This window comes from Miscanthus floridulus, chromosome 4, assembly GCF_019320115.1.
Source record: "Miscanthus floridulus cultivar M001 chromosome 4, ASM1932011v1, whole genome shotgun sequence".
Classification (NCBI taxonomy): Eukaryota; Viridiplantae; Streptophyta; class Magnoliopsida; order Poales; family Poaceae; genus Miscanthus; species Miscanthus floridulus.
The window spans coordinates 114865868-114886370 of record NC_089583.1 but is presented as its reverse complement, the minus strand read 5'-3'; the positions used below and the strand labels follow the sequence as shown (position 1 = coordinate 114886370).

General features: G+C 46.8%; 2 protein-coding genes across 2 annotated transcripts; both read left to right on the top strand.

Moving 5' to 3' along the window:
* The first annotated feature begins 6820 nt into the window (after positions 1 to 6820).
* LOC136549139 (uncharacterized) lies at positions 6821 to 16065 on the top strand. Its single transcript, XM_066540425.1, has 7 exons — positions 6821 to 6866; positions 9739 to 10234; positions 10430 to 10550; positions 12880 to 12957; positions 14034 to 14259; positions 14340 to 15329; positions 15425 to 16065. Exons 1-6 carry the CDS (start codon positions 6821 to 6823, stop codon positions 14798 to 14800), a joined length of 1428 nt encoding a protein of 475 aa, XP_066396522.1. The 3' UTR covers positions 14801 to 15329; positions 15425 to 16065.
* Positions 12522 to 14318, top strand: LOC136552733 (uncharacterized). The gene is made up of 2 exons (XM_066544299.1): positions 12522 to 12769; positions 12880 to 14318. The coding sequence occupies exon 2, from the start codon at positions 13355 to 13357 to the stop codon at positions 13928 to 13930; it is 576 nt and encodes a 191-aa protein (XP_066400396.1). The 5' UTR covers positions 12522 to 12769; positions 12880 to 13354; the 3' UTR covers positions 13931 to 14318.
* Positions 16066 to 20503: the final 4438 nt, after the last annotated feature.

The following is a 20503-nucleotide window of genomic DNA, read 5'->3' as shown; positions in this document are numbered from 1 at the left end:
AAAGGCTTCCAAGCACTCACTGGCACATAATGAAACAACATGCTCGTTCAAGACCTGCATCTGTACTCTTGTCTCGTCCCTTGCCTCCTTCCTTACCCTCTCCTCCTCTAATGTCATTTGTCTCTCTAATCCCCATTTGACAAGCCCAATGTCGATCGGGCTATAAATACCACGCTATCTAGCAAACTCACGAACCTTGTCTTTGTAATATTTAACAAAAAGGTTGACATAGTCAAGTCCATATCCCCTCTTTCGTGCAACTACTTGCTTCCCCTTTAGTTCATCCAAGAACTTAGCTTGACCATCATAACATTCCCACCTACATTTCCTAGTGCTTTGTTCAAACGATGAATTATATCATATATGTCTTAGCAAAAGAAACAAAATACGATTTCATGGTTACCACAAAAATAACCAACCTCATCATAGTCAATCATATGGCCACAATAATGGCCTATTCCAAGCTCCGAAGGGACTAGACTATAGTTGGATTTAACACCACATTCACACTTGACTGGCGGTGCTTTGTAAATTAACCTTTCTTTCTTCTTTTGCTTTGCTTTTGGAGGTTCTTCGGGCCATTTGTTCTTAGGATCATACAACCACTCCTTGAAACGACACTTCACCATTGAATACACCTAAATAACGTGATATTAGTACATGACACATATAGCTCAACATTTCAACACATACACTTTGCACTTACTTCATGCTTGTTTGGACACACAAACTCCAACATATTGTCAGGGTTTACATGGCTCGGTCTCCGTAATGGCACAGAAGAGGTTCCTCGAGTCGTCTAACTATGGTTAAGTGCTTCTCCTTAGCCATCATTGGAGAGGGGTTAGGGGGACGTGGAATCCACTGCTCGAAGTGCTCTCATGGATGTCGCCCTCTCCACCAATCATCGAAAAGAATGTACCTGGGGTCAAACTTGTTTGCACAGTCGATCCACTGAAAGAAAAGGCACCTCTCATGGGCCTACACAACAAAATTCCAACAAAATATTAGTAACCTAGTAATACAAATAAAGAAAAAAACATACGGAAATAATTACTTACATTAAAACGACTACATGTGTAGAAGCAATGAGCCGCTGTGTTCGGATGTCTTGATTGAAACACGTCAGCCGGACGACCACAGTCACAGTTAGAGATAGGGAGTTCAGGAGGGACGGGGGCATCTTTGCTAGACTCATCGGGGTATAATTCTCTAGGACAACCCTGTTTTCGCCATAACTAATCCCGAAACATGTCTTCCATCTAATAAAATGGTTCAAATTAAACATCAATCAAAACAATGCAAATTAATGTAAAATATAATCATTTGCAATGCAACTAAAATAATATAACCGTCAATTATAGCAACAAAAAAAATACATGGTAAACATACTTCTAACTAAATAATTAACCTTAACATTGACAAAATCAAACTAATATCTTCCTTCAAACCATAGACCATAGTTCCCAAATATAATTTTCCTCCTAACCTTAACTCTCATTCATAATATCATATCTACCATTCAAACGAAAATAAAATGTGTGTCATTACCTTGAATGAGGACGAGGAGGGAGGGAGGTGGTCGGGGAATGGAAGGGAAGGGAGGGAGGCGGCAATGGAGGGCTGGGCGGGGGGCGGGTTGCTGGCGTTCGTGGTGCGGCGGCTGGTGTGCTCGGCGGCAGGCTGGCACGAGCGGACACGGGCGTGGCGTCCAGGCGGCCTTGCTGCTTGGGCAGCGGGACTGGCCGCGGATGTATTATTCAGCTCTGCCACGCCACGGATCAGGGCGCGGCACTGCCGCGCCAAGATCAGTGGCGTGGTAGAGCCCTACCACGTCACCGATCATGATTCTGGTCGTCGCCATATCAGCCCTCTGCCGCGCCACCATGCATGGCGCGGCTCGGGCATTTGGCCACACTAGGGCAATAGGCGCGGCCAAAAGTGTTAGTTAAAAAAAAAACCTGACAATGTTAGATTTCAAATTAGTTTTCAAAAAGTGTTAAAATTAAAAAAAATCATCGTTGCCAACCCCCCTCAACCTCTTGTCCTTGCCCCGCATTACTTGCCCCCATCCCTGCCTCTGCCTTTGCCTCTATGCCCCCAAATCTACAGCTGCTCCTCCTCTTCCTCCTCCTTCCCCTACAGTAGCTGGAGCCAAATAGTTATAGCAGAAGCAGCATAGGAGAGTGGGAGACTAGAAGGAAGCTTGGGGATCTAGAGAGGGAAGGGCAGGCGGGGTGAGGTAGCTTCTCAAAAGAGGCAAAGCTTTTGCAAGTCCCCAGACGCAACAACTGCCGTTGTAGAGAGAAAGAATATGGCCAACAACTGTTCCATTGCATCTCATTGAGTATATATACAAGTTACAGCCATGGGTGCACGGTGCACACGTCTAAGACTCGTGGGTGACCGTGGTCACCACGCGCGAGAAGCTAACTGCTAGTACAAAACTGAGTGTCTCTCGAACCCCCCCCCAGTCGGTGAGTTCTTCACATGTTTATCGAGACAATGCATAGACTAGAGCAGAAGGCTTCGAAGGTTGACGTAGGCAAGCCCTTTGTCATCACATCGGTGTATTGCCCACCGGTTAGAACATGTAGAACGCGGAGGTCTCCTAGTTGAACTCACTCATGAACAAAGTGGATGTCCAATTCGATGTGCTTGGTCCACTTATGATGCATGGGGTTTGCCGACATGTACACGGCGGAGACATTGTCACAGTAGGCGATGGTAGCCTTGGTCACGCCACAATGGAGCTCACCGAGAAGCTATTGGAGTCATATACATTTAGCCGCGGCGTTCACGATAGCATGGTATTTAGCCTTGGTGCTCGAGCGGGAGACCATGGGCTGCCGTTTCGATGACCAGGACACCAAGGCATTGCTAAGAAACACACAAAAGCCTAACATTGAGCGCCTAGTGTCTGGGCATCCTGCCTAGTCGGTGTCTGAGTACGCCATGATAGTGAGGCCCGGTGAGCCACGTAGGGAGAGGCCCAGTGTCGATGTGTCGCTAATGTAGTGCAGTATGTGTTTCAATAGAGCAAGAAGCGGCGCCTAGGGATCATGCATATGCAGACACGCTTGCTGCACGACGAAGGCGAGGTCTAGCCGCATGACAGTCAGGTACTGCAGTGCCCCAACCAAACTCCGGTATGTCTTGGCGTCGTCGATGGCCGGTCCATCGGCGTAGAGCTTGCCTTTGGCGTCGATCAGAGTTGTCACCGGCTTGCAATTTGTTGTACCAACGCGCTCGAGGATGTCCTCGGCATAGCGCTGCTAGGACAAATAAAAGCCATCGGTAGTGTGCTTGACGTCGATGCCAAGGAAGAAGCGTAGGTCACCGAGGTCCTTGATGGCGAACTCAGTTTGTAGATGCCTGATAATCTCTTGAAGCAGCGCTGGACTGGACCCCGTGAGGACAATGTCATCGACATACAAAAGAAGATAGACAATGTTGGAGCCATGGCATAGGACAGAGAGCAATGAATCGAAGCATGTCGGGGCGAAGCCATGCTTGATGGTGAAGGCGACGAACCAGTTGAACCACGCTCGAGGAGCTTGACGAAGACCGTATAAGGATTTGTCAAGGAGACACACTATGTTTGGGCGTGCGGCATCAACAAAGCATGTGAGTTGTTGGCAGAGAACGTGTTCCTGAAGAGTGCCATGGAGGAACACGTTTGAAACATCCAGTTGATGTGTAGACCAGCGGCGAGAGGTAGCAATAGTGAGGACGATGTGGATTGTGGCTGGCTTAACCACCGGCGTGAAGGTTTCATCGAAGTCAATGCCAGCTCATTATGTGAAGCCATGGATAACCCATCATGCTTTATAGCGTTCGAGGGTGCCATCCGGATTGAGTTTATGGTGGAAAACCCATTTGCTAGAGATGACATGAGCACCGGGTGGGCGATCGACCAAGCACCATGTGCGGTTAGCTTGAAGAGCATGGAACTCATGCTCCATGGTGCCATGCCAGTTAGGATCCCGGAGCGCAGCACGTGCCGAGGATGGTAACGGAGATATGGCGGTGATTTTAGTGGGAGGAGGAGATGCAGTTGTGGCTAGCGCATAGCGTGGGTTGGGTTTGATGATGCCAGCCTGGGCATGGGTGAGCATCGGGTGACCATGCATAGGTGAAGGTGCAGCGGCAGTGACCACACTAGGAGACTGGGATGGCGTGATGCTCGGGGATGTCGCTGCGGGTGATGCCACGATGGGCGCAAAGGGCATAGCCCCAGTGGCAGAGACGGGTGATGGTGTAGCTGTAAGAGCTAGAACACGCGGAAGAAGGGTGATGTGTGGCTGGGGAAGTTCCTAAATGACGATAGTGTCTGTTGTCGGATGAGGAATAGTACCGATAGAAGAGGAATTGTAGCACAGGGAGTAGAGTGGTAGGGAAAGGTATGCTCGTCGAAGGTCACATGATGAGAGGTAATCACCCGGTGTGTGTCAAGATCAAGGCACTGATAGCCGCGGTGGTCAGTGGGATACCCTAGCAGGACATAGGTGGTGGAGCGAGCGGCGAGCTTGTGGGGCATTGTGGCAGCCTGATTTGGGAAGCAGAGGCAGCCAAAGACCCTAAGATGGTCGTAGGTGGGTGGTGCGCCGAGCAGGCATTGGAACGGTGTCTGAGAATCGGTGGCTTGGCAAGGACGATGATTGAGAAGATGCGTCATAGTGGCTAGAGCCTCGACCCAGAATGAAGTAGGCATGTCGACGTGCAAGAGCAGACTGCGAACGTGACCGTTCAGAGTATGGATGATGCGCTTAGCGGTCCCATTTTGGGAAGAAGTATAGGGACATGACAAGCGAAAAACAATACCATGAGCTACAAAATGTGCGTGCAAAGCTTGATTGTCAAATTCTTTGCCATTGTCAGGTTGGAAGGAGATGATGGGAAGCTAGAATTGGGTACTGACATAGGCGTGAAAAGACAAAATGTAGGTGAAAACATTAGATTTGCAGCACAGTGGAAATTTCTAGACTTAATGTGTTAAATCATCAATCAAGACAAGATAATATTTGAATCCAGAATAGCTAGAAACAGGTGAGGTCTAGACATTAGCATGTATGACTTGAAAAGGAACATAACTAATAGATTCAGATGATAAAAATGGTAATCTAACATGTTTTCCAAACTGACAAGATGAACAAACATGCGAGGATGACTTTGAACACATAAAATCAACATGATGAAGAGCTTGACGAAGAGCATGATGCCCCGGGTAACCAAACCACAAATGCCATAGATTAGTAGTAGCAGTGGTAGCAACGAGTGCTTCTAGCGATGGTGGTGCCATGGGGTACAAGTCGCCATCACTATTACATCAGAGGATCACCGTGCGGGTTGGGAGGTCCTTGATAGAGAAACCATAGGGGTCAAACTCAACGGAAACATTGTTGTCATGAGTGAGAGATCGAACGAAAATAAGATTCTTCACTAGAGAAGGAGAAACAAGGATGTTGTGTAAGTGAAGGGGAGAGTGAGCTGTGGCAATGGCGGTGGTAGCACGATGAGTGATAGGCAACGTGGCGCCGTTGCCAACGGTGATAGAAGAAGATTGAGAGAGGGGAAGAGGGGAGGGAAAGTTATCGGTGTTGGAAGCCATATGAGACATTGTGCCGGTGTCGAGGAACCACTCCATGGCCTGTGGCCCAGACGGTGGCACGCCAGAGGTCGCGAGCACGGCGAGGAGGGAATGGTGGTTCCACATGTCCGATGAGGCTGGTGGGGCGGCGCTGGTGGGAGGGATCCACCACTGGCGAAGTATGCCTACTGAGGCTGTGTGCTGGGGCGAGGACCCAAAACACCGACACCTAGGACACAGAACAACATGGGCTAGGCCTGCACCATGCTGGTCCATGGGTTCAGCCCAGGAACCCTTGCGGGACCTTATGGACGAGCTATAGAGGTGGAACCACCTAGTTGACCGCGCCCATGCCCTTTCTTCTTGGGAGCACAATCGGAACCTTGGGGCTTGGCAGCCGAGTTGGAACCGCCATTGATGGTAGGAGTGGAGGTAGAGCGGCCGCCGGCAGTGGCGAGAAGAGCCTGATGGTGCATCGCCTTCGCCTGCTCCTTGTCGTACTGCTCCTCTAGTAGAAGATAGAAGCGCACTGAGGAACGTATGCGGTGGGTTCTTGGCGGTGATCACAAGGATGGTGTGCTGGTATTTGGAGCTAAGCCCACGAAGCATGTTGAGGACTTGGGAGGTCTCGCAGACCGGCTAACCAACGTCATGTAGGGCATCGTCCAGACACTTGAGCTTGCTAGTGTGGGCCATGATGTCCATGTCGCCCTAGACAAGACTCCTGAACTCTGCCTCCAAGTAGACAGCGCGGTGAAGCTCGTTGTCCCTGAACTGGTCATGGATAGCGCTCCAGATGGAGTAGGTCATAGCCTTGGGAATGCAAATGATGGCGCAGATGTCCTTGGACATCTAGTTGTAGAGCCAACTCAGGATGCACTAATCCTTCATGATCTAGTCTCGATCACGGTGATCATCGGCTGTTGGCGGGGAAGAGAGGTGGGAGCCAAGGCCGAACTTGCCGATGAAGGCGTCGAAGAAGCAGCGCCACTCGGTGTAGTTCGATTCGGTGAGGTCGAGCTCAATGGGGACATGCGCCTTAATGTTTGCTGTCTTCAAGACGGCCGCCGACAGCGCAGCGATTGGGGGCGCGTCGAAGGATGCATCGAAGTCGATAGAGGATTCAGAGGAGTGGGAGTCAGTGGCAGACTGGTTGAACTCGAAGAGAGGGTTGGTGTTGGTGTCCATGGCACCAGAGAGCGAGAGCAGCGGAGAGGAGAGGGAGCAGCGATGGTGGACGGTGTCGCCGGAGGCAAACGACGGTTGCGGAAGAGAGGTGAGCAGGATCAAGCTACGTCTACTGATACCATGTAGAGAGAAAGAATATGGCCAATAACTATTCCATTGCATCTCATTGAGTATAAATACAAGTTACAACCGTGGGTGCGCGGTGCACACATCTAAGACTCGTGGGTGACCGCGGTCATCACGCCGAGAAGCTAACTGCTAGTACAAAACTGAGTGTCTACCAACAGCCGTAAAATAATTAGCCTATGACTAGCTGCTCATGGACAACGTTTTAGGCTAGTCCGCAGGCCCACTTAGGGCGTGTCCAGGAGGACGGACGCCCTGAGGAGAGCATCGCTAATATAACAATCCCAGTACTCATCTTCCCTAATCTTCACCCGCAGGATCTTGGTCGGGCGGCCAGGTCGGCTAGCTCGTGGAACATCCTTGTAGATGACGCAGAGCTTCGTTAGTGTCTGTTATGGGCTCGTAGTCAGGCACCCTACGGGGGTCAGCCTCCTATAGCCCCGCCAACAGCAGTAGGCCCGGCAACACTAGCGCCACCACGGTGAGACACCAGCTGCTCACCTTCTTTACTGCCATGACCGCCGCATGGCCCTTCTTTTTTCGTACCCTAAGAAATATGTACTCGTACCTGCTTGCGGTTTGTGCTATGTTTGTTGTTATGTATGTACATAGACATGATACATTTTGGAGACATGGATCCAATTCTGAATCAAACTCTATATCATCATTGGCTGCGAGTCTGATGGACCAACCTCGCTCGTGGCATTTTAATTCATTTCTCTACCTATACATATTGATCGACTGTTTTTTTTCTTTGAAGGAATATGAAAGACCCCTGCTGGATGAATCAATTTCCTACAACTAAAAAGAACAAAGCGTAGACATTTTTTTGTGTGATATTTGTTTTGGTTCGTCTGTCTGTCCACGCCTATGATCCCACGACATCTCCCGAATGCTGCGTCCTTTGGTGCGAAGAAAACACGGAAAGTCTTGACCCTGATTTGCATGTGCTACAAACATGAAAAGTCTTGACAATAATTGCCTCAAATAAGGAAAGTGATCACCCACGTCTCACGCTCGATCATACCGCCCTCATGCCACAAATATGAAATTCTTGACCCTGATTTGCATGCGCTATAAACACGGAAGGCCATCATCACTCGTCGCTGCACGATCGAACGCGTCTTCTTGGTAGGACTCAAGCGCGTCACTGGTCACTACACGGAGATGATCGTCGCGCATCCCATTCCTTAAGCCCCTGCACGATCGAGCTGCCCCTACTTCTTCCTCATCGTGTAGTGGAGAAGCAACAACAATGGACCATCCACCGTCTGCCTACCAGTGGATGCACCTGTGGCTACATCATCAATCGCCGCAAGGTCACCGCAAGATCACCTCCCCGTGCGATCTCCCTTCCCCATGCGATCTCCCCTCCATGACCTGCTCCATTGTTTGGTCTGTGCGCCCACGTCGTCATCCTCCCCGTGCGCCATGTACACTGCCACCTCCACGATGTCGCGCCGTCGTCCTCGCCGTTCGCTCACATCGTGCACCTAGAAACATCACCACCTCCATGACATTCGCGCCGTAGTCCTCATCGTTCGCCCACGCCATGCACCTGAGCCGTCGTCCTCGGCTACCGCGCCGCTACCTCGACGCCACCTGAGTCGTGCACCCGAGCCGTCGTCTTCGCATATGTAGACCGATTAACATCGCTCGTCCCCCATCGCTCGCTTTTCATGATGTTACACAATCATAGTTCATGATGCTGCAGACGTTCTTGTTATATAGTTAATCATCTATTTTTCGATATTGTGTGCCTGCACATTGGATGCCATTGTTTTTTTTAGCATAGTTAGCCCTTTGTCTGTACCAATCTCGTTTCAAGTAGCTCGAGCCTTATTTATTTACTGATAGTCTCAATTTATGAGTTTGGTGTACCAATGTTAGATACTTTACTGGTAAAATATATTAGATACTTTTCTCTTGTCAGCTTTTTTTATGGCCACTGAATTTTTGGCTTGCTAATTTTTTTATTACACTGGATGATATTAAGATGTTTGGCATCAGGCCTTTGCACCTCTAGACCTCGCTCGCTGAATTGGTGTTCACGTAACAGCAACACCAAGTTAGGTCACAAAGTTATCTCTGCACTGCAAAATGTTTGTGGATTGATCTTTGTTTATTTTTGAACAATCTGATGTAGGCAGGCAAGAAAAAGAATGATGATTTCTCGTTGAAGTTAAACCTTGAAAAGGAGGGATTTCTCACTGAACTTGCCCTAAATTGTTGCAATTTATTATCATGGCTTACATTTGTAAACTCTAGAGGATGAGTCAATGGTTGGCATTGATACACTGATGCTTGATGCGATATTTTTTGGTGTGACATTTGTTTTGGTGCAATATTTATTTTGGTTCGTCCGTCTACCCACGCCTGTGATCCCACGATATCTTAATTACTGATTGATCGTGCCATTCTCCTTGATTGAATATTGCCGGTCATATGATAGAGGAATCACGGCAAAATAGAAAATAGAAAATTATTGTGCTATCCATATACACATTGCATGTTTGCATGCACTAGCATACATGGCAACATGCAAAAGGAAAGAGAATTAACACCGAAGGAAAGAGAATTAAGACAAAAGGAACCTCTTTGCATTTCTGAGAACCTTGTTAAATCTGCCTACATTTAATTACTTTCCCTCTTTGCATTTGCAAAAGGGACAACTTTTTCCTTCTTTCATTTGGTTTCACGCTCACGTGTTCCATCGCCCTCGTTTGTTGTTTCTTGCGTGAACCATAGTTGATGTCATCCATCTTCCATAGCTCAGCCTCCCAATCCCAAGAGAAGGTCCCTACCTCTCTCTGACTGGAGATCTGGCCTGCCAGAGGATCTCCTCGAGTCCATCGGGCAGCGTCTCGCGTCAAGCCACGACGCGGCGTCCTTCCGATCTGCTTGCTCCCCATGGTGCGCTGCCGTCCCGTTCGCTACCTTCGAGCCGCTCCTGCTGCTCCCATTCGACCCCGACTCGGACTACGTCGGCTTCTACTACGTCCTGGAGAAGAAGGTCTTGTCCAAGACGTTGCCCGATATGCGCGGCAAGGTGGCGTGCGACTCCTTGTGTGGGTGGCTGGCACTCATGGATGAGGCGGCGTCCGTGACGCTGCTGAATCCATTCCTCGGTGCCCGTGCCCCCCGCGTTGAGCTCTCGCCTGCAGGCGAACACGTCACGGCAGCGTCCTCATCGAAACACGTGTCTAGGGTCCACGGCCGGTGGATCCTCCATCCCACCAATGGCTACGAGGACGCGGATGTCGCAGGCAGAGCCATCAAGCTAGAAGATATGAGGGACGTGTTCTTCCATGAGATCGTGCTCTCGGCGCTGTCTGACGCCGCCGGCCGCGAGTGCGTGGCCATGGCCATGCTTGGGTGCTCCACGGAGGTGGCGTTCTGCCGGGTTGGAGTCGACGGCGCATGGACGCTGCTCGATACCAAACTGGAGTTCTCCGTGGGGTTCATCGTCTACTGTCAAGACAAGTTCTGGACGATCGACTGCACTGGAGAAATCTCCGTCTGCAGCAGCAACGCCGCCGGCGCTACTCCAACCGCGACGCTGCTACCATCGTTGTCGCCACCTGTAGGGCTCTACCTCCGCAACTACCTGGAATCAAACGGTGAGCTACACATTGTGGGTGCCATGGTGAGCACGTTCCACGAGACAAAGAGCTTCACCTACAGCAGCGCGATCTACAAGTGCAACCTCTACGACCGTACGCCGGAGTGGTCTAGGGTGAGGGACATCGGTGATCAGACACTCTTCGTGTCTAAATATTTCAATGAAAGCTTCAGTGGAACAAGTGTATCCAAGTACAAAGAGAACAAAATCTACATGTCTGAGCCATTGTATGGGGATCCATACGACTTGGTCCATCGACTGGAGATCGTTGATATTGCTACCTGCGCATCCAAAATGAAGCCCGTCTAGGAAAAGATGTAGGGTTCCGAGGCTTTAGGTTGAATTCGACCCAATCTCTGGAAGCTCTAGAGTTTGTGAGCCTGCGACGCCGTGCACTTCGTGACTATATTAAATTCATAAACTTTGTTTTTTTTGGATTAAATGTCACTTTAACGTTAGTATTTAATTTAACAGTATTGTTATCTTATCGTGCGATCCGTGTGTTTTTAGTATAAATTGTTAGTTATCCTATAGCAACCCACGGACACGCTACCTAGTGAATTAAAAGCCAAAAGGTCCACACAAAAAAGATCCAAGAAAATGGAAACAAAGAAAATTAAGTAAATTAATTGTAGAATGGTTTGCAACAATGAATCAAGTTGCAGGGCATGGAACTGCTGTCCCTACATTCTCACGGGACAAAAGCAAAAAATACATACTTGATCAAATTAATATAAGAAGAATCTGTGAGCAGTGGAGACCTCGAGTGCATGCTGCCTTTCTCGCGTGATCAGATTCAGCTGGGTGGCCAGGCCAGCTCCTGCAGCATCGCGATCTGGTGTATATACACATTTATTTGCAGAGCCCGGATTTACTTAGGATAGCGCACATAGTCGTCCCTGCCGGCGTCGGCCTCCTGCAGCCCCGCCATCAGCAGCAGGCCTAGCAGCACTAGCGCCACCACGGCGCTGCTCACCTTCTTTGCTGCGCCTGCCATGATCGATCGGCCGACCGAGAGATCGATGATGACTTGTACTTTATTCTTGGTGGCGCGGCGGGCGCTGCTGTAATGTTATGTTATTATGGCAAAATAAAGATCTTATCTTAGCTTATTGTATAGGGGGCGAACCTGGAAAATTTGAGTGGACACTAGGAAATTTAGGGTCCACTGGTTTAATTTGTTCGTTGCTATCATTAGTTAAGGGTTTTCCGTCCCACGCCCCCGCCCGCTCGGGAAGAGACATGCAGCGTGGAATTGCCTTCCTCGTTCCTTACGGTAAAAGATCGCCCGAAATAGAAACTCCCGATTCAAGAGTACCAGTGCAAAATATTCTAAGCAAAAACAAGTCTCTCTTCCCCATCTAAAACAACACATGCAAGTGCGCACGTCCATCCAATGTAAAGAATCTTACGATAATACGTGTATGCAAGTGTGCCCTGTTACGGGAATACTCCTACACTTTGTATGTAGAAAAAAAAACAACGTTTGAAGTTTAGGTTTTATGTATATATAGGTAGCGTGTCCGTGCGTTGCTACGAGACAACTAAATCTTTTGTACTAAAAACACACGGATCGCACGATAAGATAACAATACTATTAAATTAAATATCGACGTTAAAGTGACATTTAATTCAAAAAACAAAGTTTATGAAATTAACACAGTCACGGAGAGCGCGGCGTCGCAGACTCACAAACTCTACTGTATAGACTTTTTCATGATATGGCTAAGATAATATTTTATATTGGCAAAAAGAATTATCCGATATTCATTTCTTTCATTGTAATCCATTTATCTGGACAATGTTTAAGGTGAGTCCAAAATCCGAGCGGCCAAATCCACGGCAGTCCCAAACCTTAGACGATCGTTTGGTTTGATACCAAAGAATTGGTGCGCCGAACCTTCCAGCCGAATCGGCGGCGGACACGAGACATCGAGCACCAATATTTTGACTGCCCTCACGGCACCCCTATTGCCCTCCTTCTTATTTTACAGTATCACCCTCCCACCGACACAGTAGCCACCACTTCCCTCTAATCCCCTCCTTCTCCGTCGTCACTTTTCACGTCCGCCGCCACTTATCTCCTCCGTCGCCTGTGCCAGTCCTGAACCTCCACCAGTCCATGGGATCCCCCAGTCCATCACTTGTTCCTATCGTAGATTAAAGGGACATATCCTTCCATCCCTACCTTCATAACAGATCCCTTAATCCGTTGGGGAACAAGGAGCATCTTCCCTCATCTGGTGGCCTCTCATCTCCGATTAATCCATCTATTCCTACTAGCAGTGTTTTCCTCCTTCAATCCTCCATCCATTTTCTAGGTATGAGTGTCTAACCTATCATCCGTCTACAGATCTGCTGCAACAAAGTGCAGAGGAAAACATACCAGGTGGCAATCGCCCCAGCTAGATCCGTTGGTCCACTCCTGGAGGTAAAATCTTTCAAATCGAGTTCCTTTGGTCTCTCTCCGAGTCTCTACATGGCTACAGGCTTACAGCAAGTTACTACGATTGTAGTTGTTCAGTTGTTGTTCCTCAGATTCCCAACTGCATAAGCCCATTGCATATTCCTCGGTTAAGATTTCAGCATTATTTATATGATGGTTAAACAATTCACTTTGCCCATTAAAAAAATCTAGATATAACTGACAATTGTTTGACGTTAGTTCAAATCATTTTAGTTTAGTTCCATATGTTAGTTTCAGTTAAACCGGCCCGTTCACTAAAGTAATATAATTTATTGGCTACTATACATGCCAAGTACTACTTCCTTTGCCATTTATTGCTTGTGCATATCAAAAGTTATTTTAATTAACTTGCTGCTGATACATGCTTTGCATTTTATTTTTCATTTTTTGTTGCTGCACATTGCCTACACGACTACACGCCTACACCTTGATTGGCAATATTCAGCAAAAATTCCTCTATTGCTGTATGTCGAGGCAAAAGGCCTTAGCTTTTTTTGTTCTACTGCTGGCCTTGTGGTGGAGGAACAAAAATCAGAAGAGGAGTACAGCCAAACGCATAAAGTATGCTCCACTGGTGCAAAGGGATATATGGCGTAGTAGTGAGCTAATTAGGTTGATTGATACCTCGGACAGAATATATATGCATGAGCTTAGGATGTCCCGGCCTGTATTCTACAAGCTTTGTGCTCGGCTTAGGGAGAGGGGACTATTAGTTGACACACTTCATGTTTCAGTAGAGGAGCAGCTCACAATGTTTCTAAAGATTGTTGGGCAGTACCACACATATTCCTCTGTAGCAATAGCAATGTGGAGATCGGGATGGACAGTGAGTACGTACTTTAATACCGTCGTGCGTGCCATTGTCAAGTTAGCTCCTGAGCTAATTTATGTGAGATCTATATCCACGCAACCAAAGATCACTGAGAGTCCTAACTAGTTCTATCCATATTTTGAGGTAACTCTCAATAGTGTAAGCAATATATGTTTTATATGCAATTTTAGATATAAGTGCTTTGACACATGTTTGTCTCTGTACATAGGGTTGTATAGGAGCACTAGATGGCACTCACATCAAGGCATGTGTGCCTGCTAAATCTGTGGATAGGTTTAGGGGCCGCAAGTCATACCCCACACAAAATGTCCTAGCAATTGTCGACTTCGACCTACACTTTACATATGTCCTAGCAGGGTGGGAGGGATCCGCTCATGATTCTCTCATGCTGCAAGATGCCCTTTCTCGTCCAAATGGACTGAAAATTCCTAAAGGTATTCATGGATTTTGAAAATTGTGACATAGTCTCACCGTTATGACGTCACATTAGGCATTATGTTAACTTTGGTTGTAGGGAAGTTCTATTTGGCCGATGCTGGATATGGCACTAGGCCAGGCATATTGCCGCCCTACCGTGGAGTTCGCTATCACCTAAAAGAGTTTCATGGAGCCCAAGACCCAAAATGTCCAAAAGAGCTTTTCAATCACCGTCATTCCCAACTTAGGACAACAGTTGAACGAGCATTTGGTGCTCTCAAGAATCGCTTCAAGATTTGTAGCAACAAGCCATTCATACCCTTGAAGTCACAGGGCAAGGTGGTCATTGCCTGCTGTGCCCTTCATAATTGGATACTAGACGATGGACCTGATGAGTTCATATATGATGAGCCAACTTGGTACAATCACCTACCAAGGAGTAAGAATCATGTCTCCGATCGACAGGCTGATGTACGTGAGTGGGCTGCGAAGCATGATTCAATTGCCCAACAGATGTGGAATGATAGACTTAATAACGATGTTACCATTGACAATTAGTTAGTACTTGGCTACTTGCTGCTGTCTTTTGGTTTTGTGTAGTTTGGTGGGTGTGTGCTTGTACGCATGTAAATAATATTACTGTTATGCTTAATGGATTACCTTTCTTTCTATCAAACAAAACATTATTTATTATATGTTTAATAATGTTTGTTATTTACTTTTAAAATGTATTCTTAGCATGGGTAAGGAAAAGAAAGATAGGAATGCAGATGTTGGATCTCGTCAGAAGTACAAAACATGGACTGATGACAGCACCGAGTTCATGCTTCAGCGGTATATTGACTACCTGAAGGAAAAACCTGCTGCCTCTACGTGGAAGCAACACCACCACCATATGTGCGCAGAAGCTTTAAATGCTAGATTTGGACTTGCAGCTACCACACAACAAGTTGATCGCCATTTTAGGGCATTCAAGGAGAAGTGGAATAGGATAAAAGTAGCTATGGACAAGAGTGGCTATGGTTTTGATTCAGGATCGTGCAAGTTCAATATTCACTATTCAGAGAAATCACCTTCCAAGCTTGGGGTAAGTGTATCCGCTGCATACATGTACGTTTACTTTTTCATATAATGTGTGTAGACTCCAAGATTACTGGGCTCACTTGTTAATAATTATTGCAGCCTGGAAAATACAACTATCTTGCTCGACCTATTAAATTTTTCCATCTTATGGAAGAGCTATTTGGAGAATCTGCCAAAGCTAATGGATCCTTGGCTATTGACCAGTGCACTGTGGATGCTGAAGATGATAATAATAGATCAGGGAGTGATGAAGTATATACTCCTGAACATGCTGAGAATGATTCAGACACTATTGCTCTTAGATGCACACCACTTGTAGGCTCTAGTTTCAGCATTAAACGAAAGAATAAGAAGTCGCCTGGGAAGAAGCATGTAAAGGATAATGCAAAACGTGCTAGAGCAACAGGGGATGATGAAATAGCTACAAGTATTGCTATGCTTGCCAAATCTATCGCATCAAGTTGCCCTGCAACTACATATCCGTATGCTTCAGGTGGAAAGCATATGGATGCATTGACTAATCTGGTGTTATTTTGGGTATTTTGGACGTGCTTCATGTCGTCAGCATATGAACTTGTTTATATGGTTAGGATTTTAGTATCTCGTTGTATTATTTTAGCACAATGAATATTATGATGTGGTCTTCTTAGATGAAGATAGGTGTATATGATGATCTGTACATGCACATAATATAGTAATATGCTATCTGGACTAAATCTGTGATGTATATTGTGATTATTAGATAATTGTATGTGTTAGGCATTGAATCATGGACCTTGACATATATATTTTGGCATCAAACCAATCAAGGTCCAAAATTTTGGCTGTCCCAGTTTGGCACCCAACCAAGTGCTATACCAAAATTTTTGACAAAGTTTTGGCAACCAAATTTGGCATTCCCTAGTTTTGGCAGGGCAACTTTTGGATCCGATCCAAGGCAGGCCCAAAGTATAGAGGACGAGTTCGAGTAGCTTGTTTGGTCACAAACATGATAGTTGAATACACGGCGGGGCGACCATAAGCAGAACCTGTTGTTGCCGACCAGTCGGCTGACGCCCCCCTCCACACCGCGAATCTGTTATTGGGCTGCTTTTTTTCTTGAGCAGCCCACACGCATGATTGGAGCAGCAAAGGAAGTGGTCCATGCTAGCAGCGAGCAGAAGGCGCGTGCGGCGGGACTGGAGCTCTAGGCCCATGTGCGTTAGGACTGGATACACATGATGTTTACGTAGTGTATATATATATATATATATATATATATATATATATATATATATATATATATATATATATATATATATATATATATATATATAATGTTCTTTGTGTCAACATAGAATTTTCGCCTCTGTGCCAAGGACACACGCAGCAAGCCGGAAGGGTCCGCTCAATGGAGCAGATCCGCCTAGCTTCAGCGCAAGGGTGGTCGATCTTGCGCAATCATCCCAAGACGTGCCAGTCAATTTGACCCTGCAATTGACAAGGAGAGAAAGCTTATCGGTAATTAAGGGCAGAACGTGCCGGTGTTGCCAGACAGTCCCGAATGTGTGGCTTTGAGAGCCGATATGAGAGGAAATCGACTAAATAGCCGATCCCAGCATATTCACAAGAATGAATCGATTAAAGCTCGTGGGGTTGTATAAGAAGGATCGGTTATCATTCAGGATAAATGTTATTTAAGCAAATATTAATCAATGGCAATAAGATATCAATGATGATTAGTTTATACTGAGCCAATGATTACAAGTAACCAAACTCCTTTTATTTAAAGAAACAACTCAACACCTCTTAACCATTTAATAAAGGTAAATCTAATGAACATGTTAGATCTTATCTATCGCCATGACTAGTGGGGCATGAGGCAGAATCATGCAGGCCGTAGAAACAACAATAGACTCGACGACCCTAACTCATTACTAATATCAGTGGGGCATGAGACAGAATCATGCAGGCCATAATACCATAACAAGATCATGGGGCTAACGCATCTTTCAACTTATCTCTACTTCAATGATCTTGTAATTTTGGAATAAAAGTAATTTTATTCCAAAATTATCACGTCTTCATCAACGATGGGTCTACAGTCATGGGTAGAGAATCTTGATCTGGGGTCTACTGTTTATCGCTGCCTATGTCAGCTCATGAGCCCATGCTTCACAACTTTTATGAGAGCATCATCGTTTCACGGGCACTTGGATTCATCTTCCCAGGCTGGCTATAAAATGTCTATCCGCCCCCCGGTGAGAGCAGCTTAATGATTTAGCTATGTTTCTCTTCTACCTGCCCTCTCAAGCTCTGACTTTGCCGAACCCTCCATGGTCCATCTTTTGCTATGGAGGTTTTGAGTGGCTAGAAGAATTCTTATGTATAGGGCGATTGTGTCGCTCATTCTAGCGCCTTGTCGAGCAAGAGGATCAGCTATTGCGGCTAGAAGAAGTCTTGTGATACCACCTGAGTCTTCTCTCCATGCTAGCAAAGCTGTTCTAGTATTTACAAGGGCTAAAATGTGTGGACACTTTCTCCTTGTTTGCTTCATCAAACGCTCGCTGGGAGAGCCATAGGCTTCTTTCTCGTAGTTCCCGATCTGCCAAGCGAGCGGCCTTTCCCCTTCTCCTGGTAGAATTCCATTATCTGGCCGATGTAACCTGGTTCATGATGACCTTCGGCCTTGTGGGGGCCTGGACTCCCTTCAATCCAAAGAAGTCTTGGTGGGTTGATTTCTGATTAAATGTAAATTCTTCGCATCCATCCCACGACGTTTCGTAATCTGGGGAAGCAATAAGTCCAAATATGTTATCTCTTCGTTATCTCTCCCCTGAAATTCCAAAGTGCCGATCTGTTTCCATATCTATTTTTAGTTTTCATACCCTCGGTGAAATCTACCTCCTCGCCTCCTTAGGCTATATATGTGAGACATGGCTGGGGCTCAGAAAACTACCCGTCTCATCTCAAACCTCCTGCGTATTTAGCATAGTCCCTGCTTTTCTGTAGGTTTAAGATCATGGAGAATAGCAAGAGGCTTGCTGAGGAAGTTCTTAACGGGTCCGCATCATCGCGCCAGCGTCTTCATCGCCGAGAAGGCGCTACTCGGGATGTCTCCACCACCCCAGAGCACAGGGTTGACTTGGTTCAACCTTCAATATTGTCTTCAACACTGACTCGTCGCTAGCTTCCTAGTTGTCCGAGGAGGCAGATCGATAATGACGATATAATCACTTCCATTGATCGGACTTATCAAAGTTTAACCAACTGTCTTTCCCTCACGGAGTTGGCTCTGGCCATGATTCGATGTCGATCACCTCCCATGGCTGATTCGGTGGAGGATAGGTTGCCAAGGCCGAAGCCAGAATCGCGGGTGAGATACCTGTCATAGCTCTCGCTTCTTTTCAATTTCATTTTTGAGACTCTGATTGTCTTCCCTTTGAATCCTTTAGATCTGTCTGCTCAACTGGAGAGTCTCCGAATGGCTGTGGAATACGCGATGGGATTCATCAATGCCAGAGGCGTCGTTCTGGTGGTTTGTCTGCACGACATCCCGAACCACGTCAGGAAGGTTGCTTTGCACGACGTTCGCCATGGTGCCACTATGGCGTTGGTATCTATGCAAGTCCACTCTGGCTACGAGCTTCGATTCCTTCCTCATGGCTTTCTAGCCACGTCGCACTCTGGGGATTATGAAGGCTTGATTGAGGATTTTTCCAGTGCCGCTGATTCCGTAGCTCTTATTTCTCAGGCCGATGGTATAATAGCCAAAGTGTTTTTTAGCACATAGTTTGTAATAGGTGATATTAGCAAGCAATCTCTCCGTCTCAAGTGATTTTCCTTTTTCTCTTGTATAATATATGTATCACTTTGTCCGTGTTTGCTTTGTTCCTATAGGCGATACATTCTGTACCGGCTTTAACCCTTGTGGGGTTTTCTTCGCATTAGAAATGATACCTTTCTGGTATCGGCTGTTAAAGCTGTCAATCGAGTAAATTGGTTATCAAATACTAATCCAAACGTTAGGGTAATATTCCTTCAAATATTCTCCATTCGATTGCTCTGCTGAATTCTTCTTCTCCTCCCAGTGTCTCCAAAATGTACCAAGCGCGCAACGCCTGAGTCGATAAGGTTTCTCCTGATTAGGCGACCATACCGGCTATTTCGCCTTTTGGTCGTCATAAGTATGTCTTTGAGAGCATCTCTAGATCAGCCGGAGAAGTCAATAGCCCGCGGGAGCTGATGCCATTTGACTATAAATACCGAGAGCGACCCATGATGTTCCAAACTTGAAATCCATATGTCAACGCGTACCTCATGTAGAACCGATCATATTCTCCATTGTTTACTCACGCCTCCTCCTTCGGCTGAAGAGCCGATTTAATACAGCCGATCTAGGCCTCTAGTTCAATCAAGTCTGAAAACACGACTTTCACTAAGAGAACCCTTCGATTTTCTGCCTTTCGGTTGCTCGGTGCCGTGTTCCCATCGTCATTAGTGAAGTGGTGCTTTGCCTTCCATTAATTGTCGTTGCCTTTTACATGTCCCGAGGCGTCTGCCTCTTCGCTTCAGGTCTTCAAATACCGGCTAGTGGTTTCGGCCTCGAATACATCCCCACTCGCAACTGTTCCCTTCTTCTCCACCCGCCGAAGTCCTGTAGCGGTTTTTTCTTCTCTTTCGTAGATCCAATCATCCCTCATGGCCAGCGAAGATAACCGAGGCAAGCGTGTGGTAGAGGAAATCATGGAGGGGAATATGTCGATGAACCAGCGTCTCTGATGCATGAGGTGAGATTGACATTTCTTGTTTGTGATGATGAAAAGTTTTGACTCGCCTATAGGTTTGTTGTGAATGACAATCTCTGTCCTCTTCCTAGGGCTGGTGGGCCTTCCAATGCCGCATCTTCTTTTTTGGCCTTGTCGTCGGATTCTTCTGACTCCTACAATGGAGACGACGCCCGATGCTACCTTCATGAGTGGAGGATAGCTCAGAATCGCTATTCCGAGGCGACTTGGGAGAACGGCCAACTGGAAATTTGCCTTGGGGTTTCTCAGGCCGCCCTTCATGCGACTGAGGAGGAGGCCAGCGCCGTTCGAGCGCGGCTAGCTAAGTCTGATGCCACGGTTGCGGGTAAGATAAATTCTAGGAATGCCTTTTTCTGATTTCCATTATCTCTGTCTTGATAGTCCTTTGTTC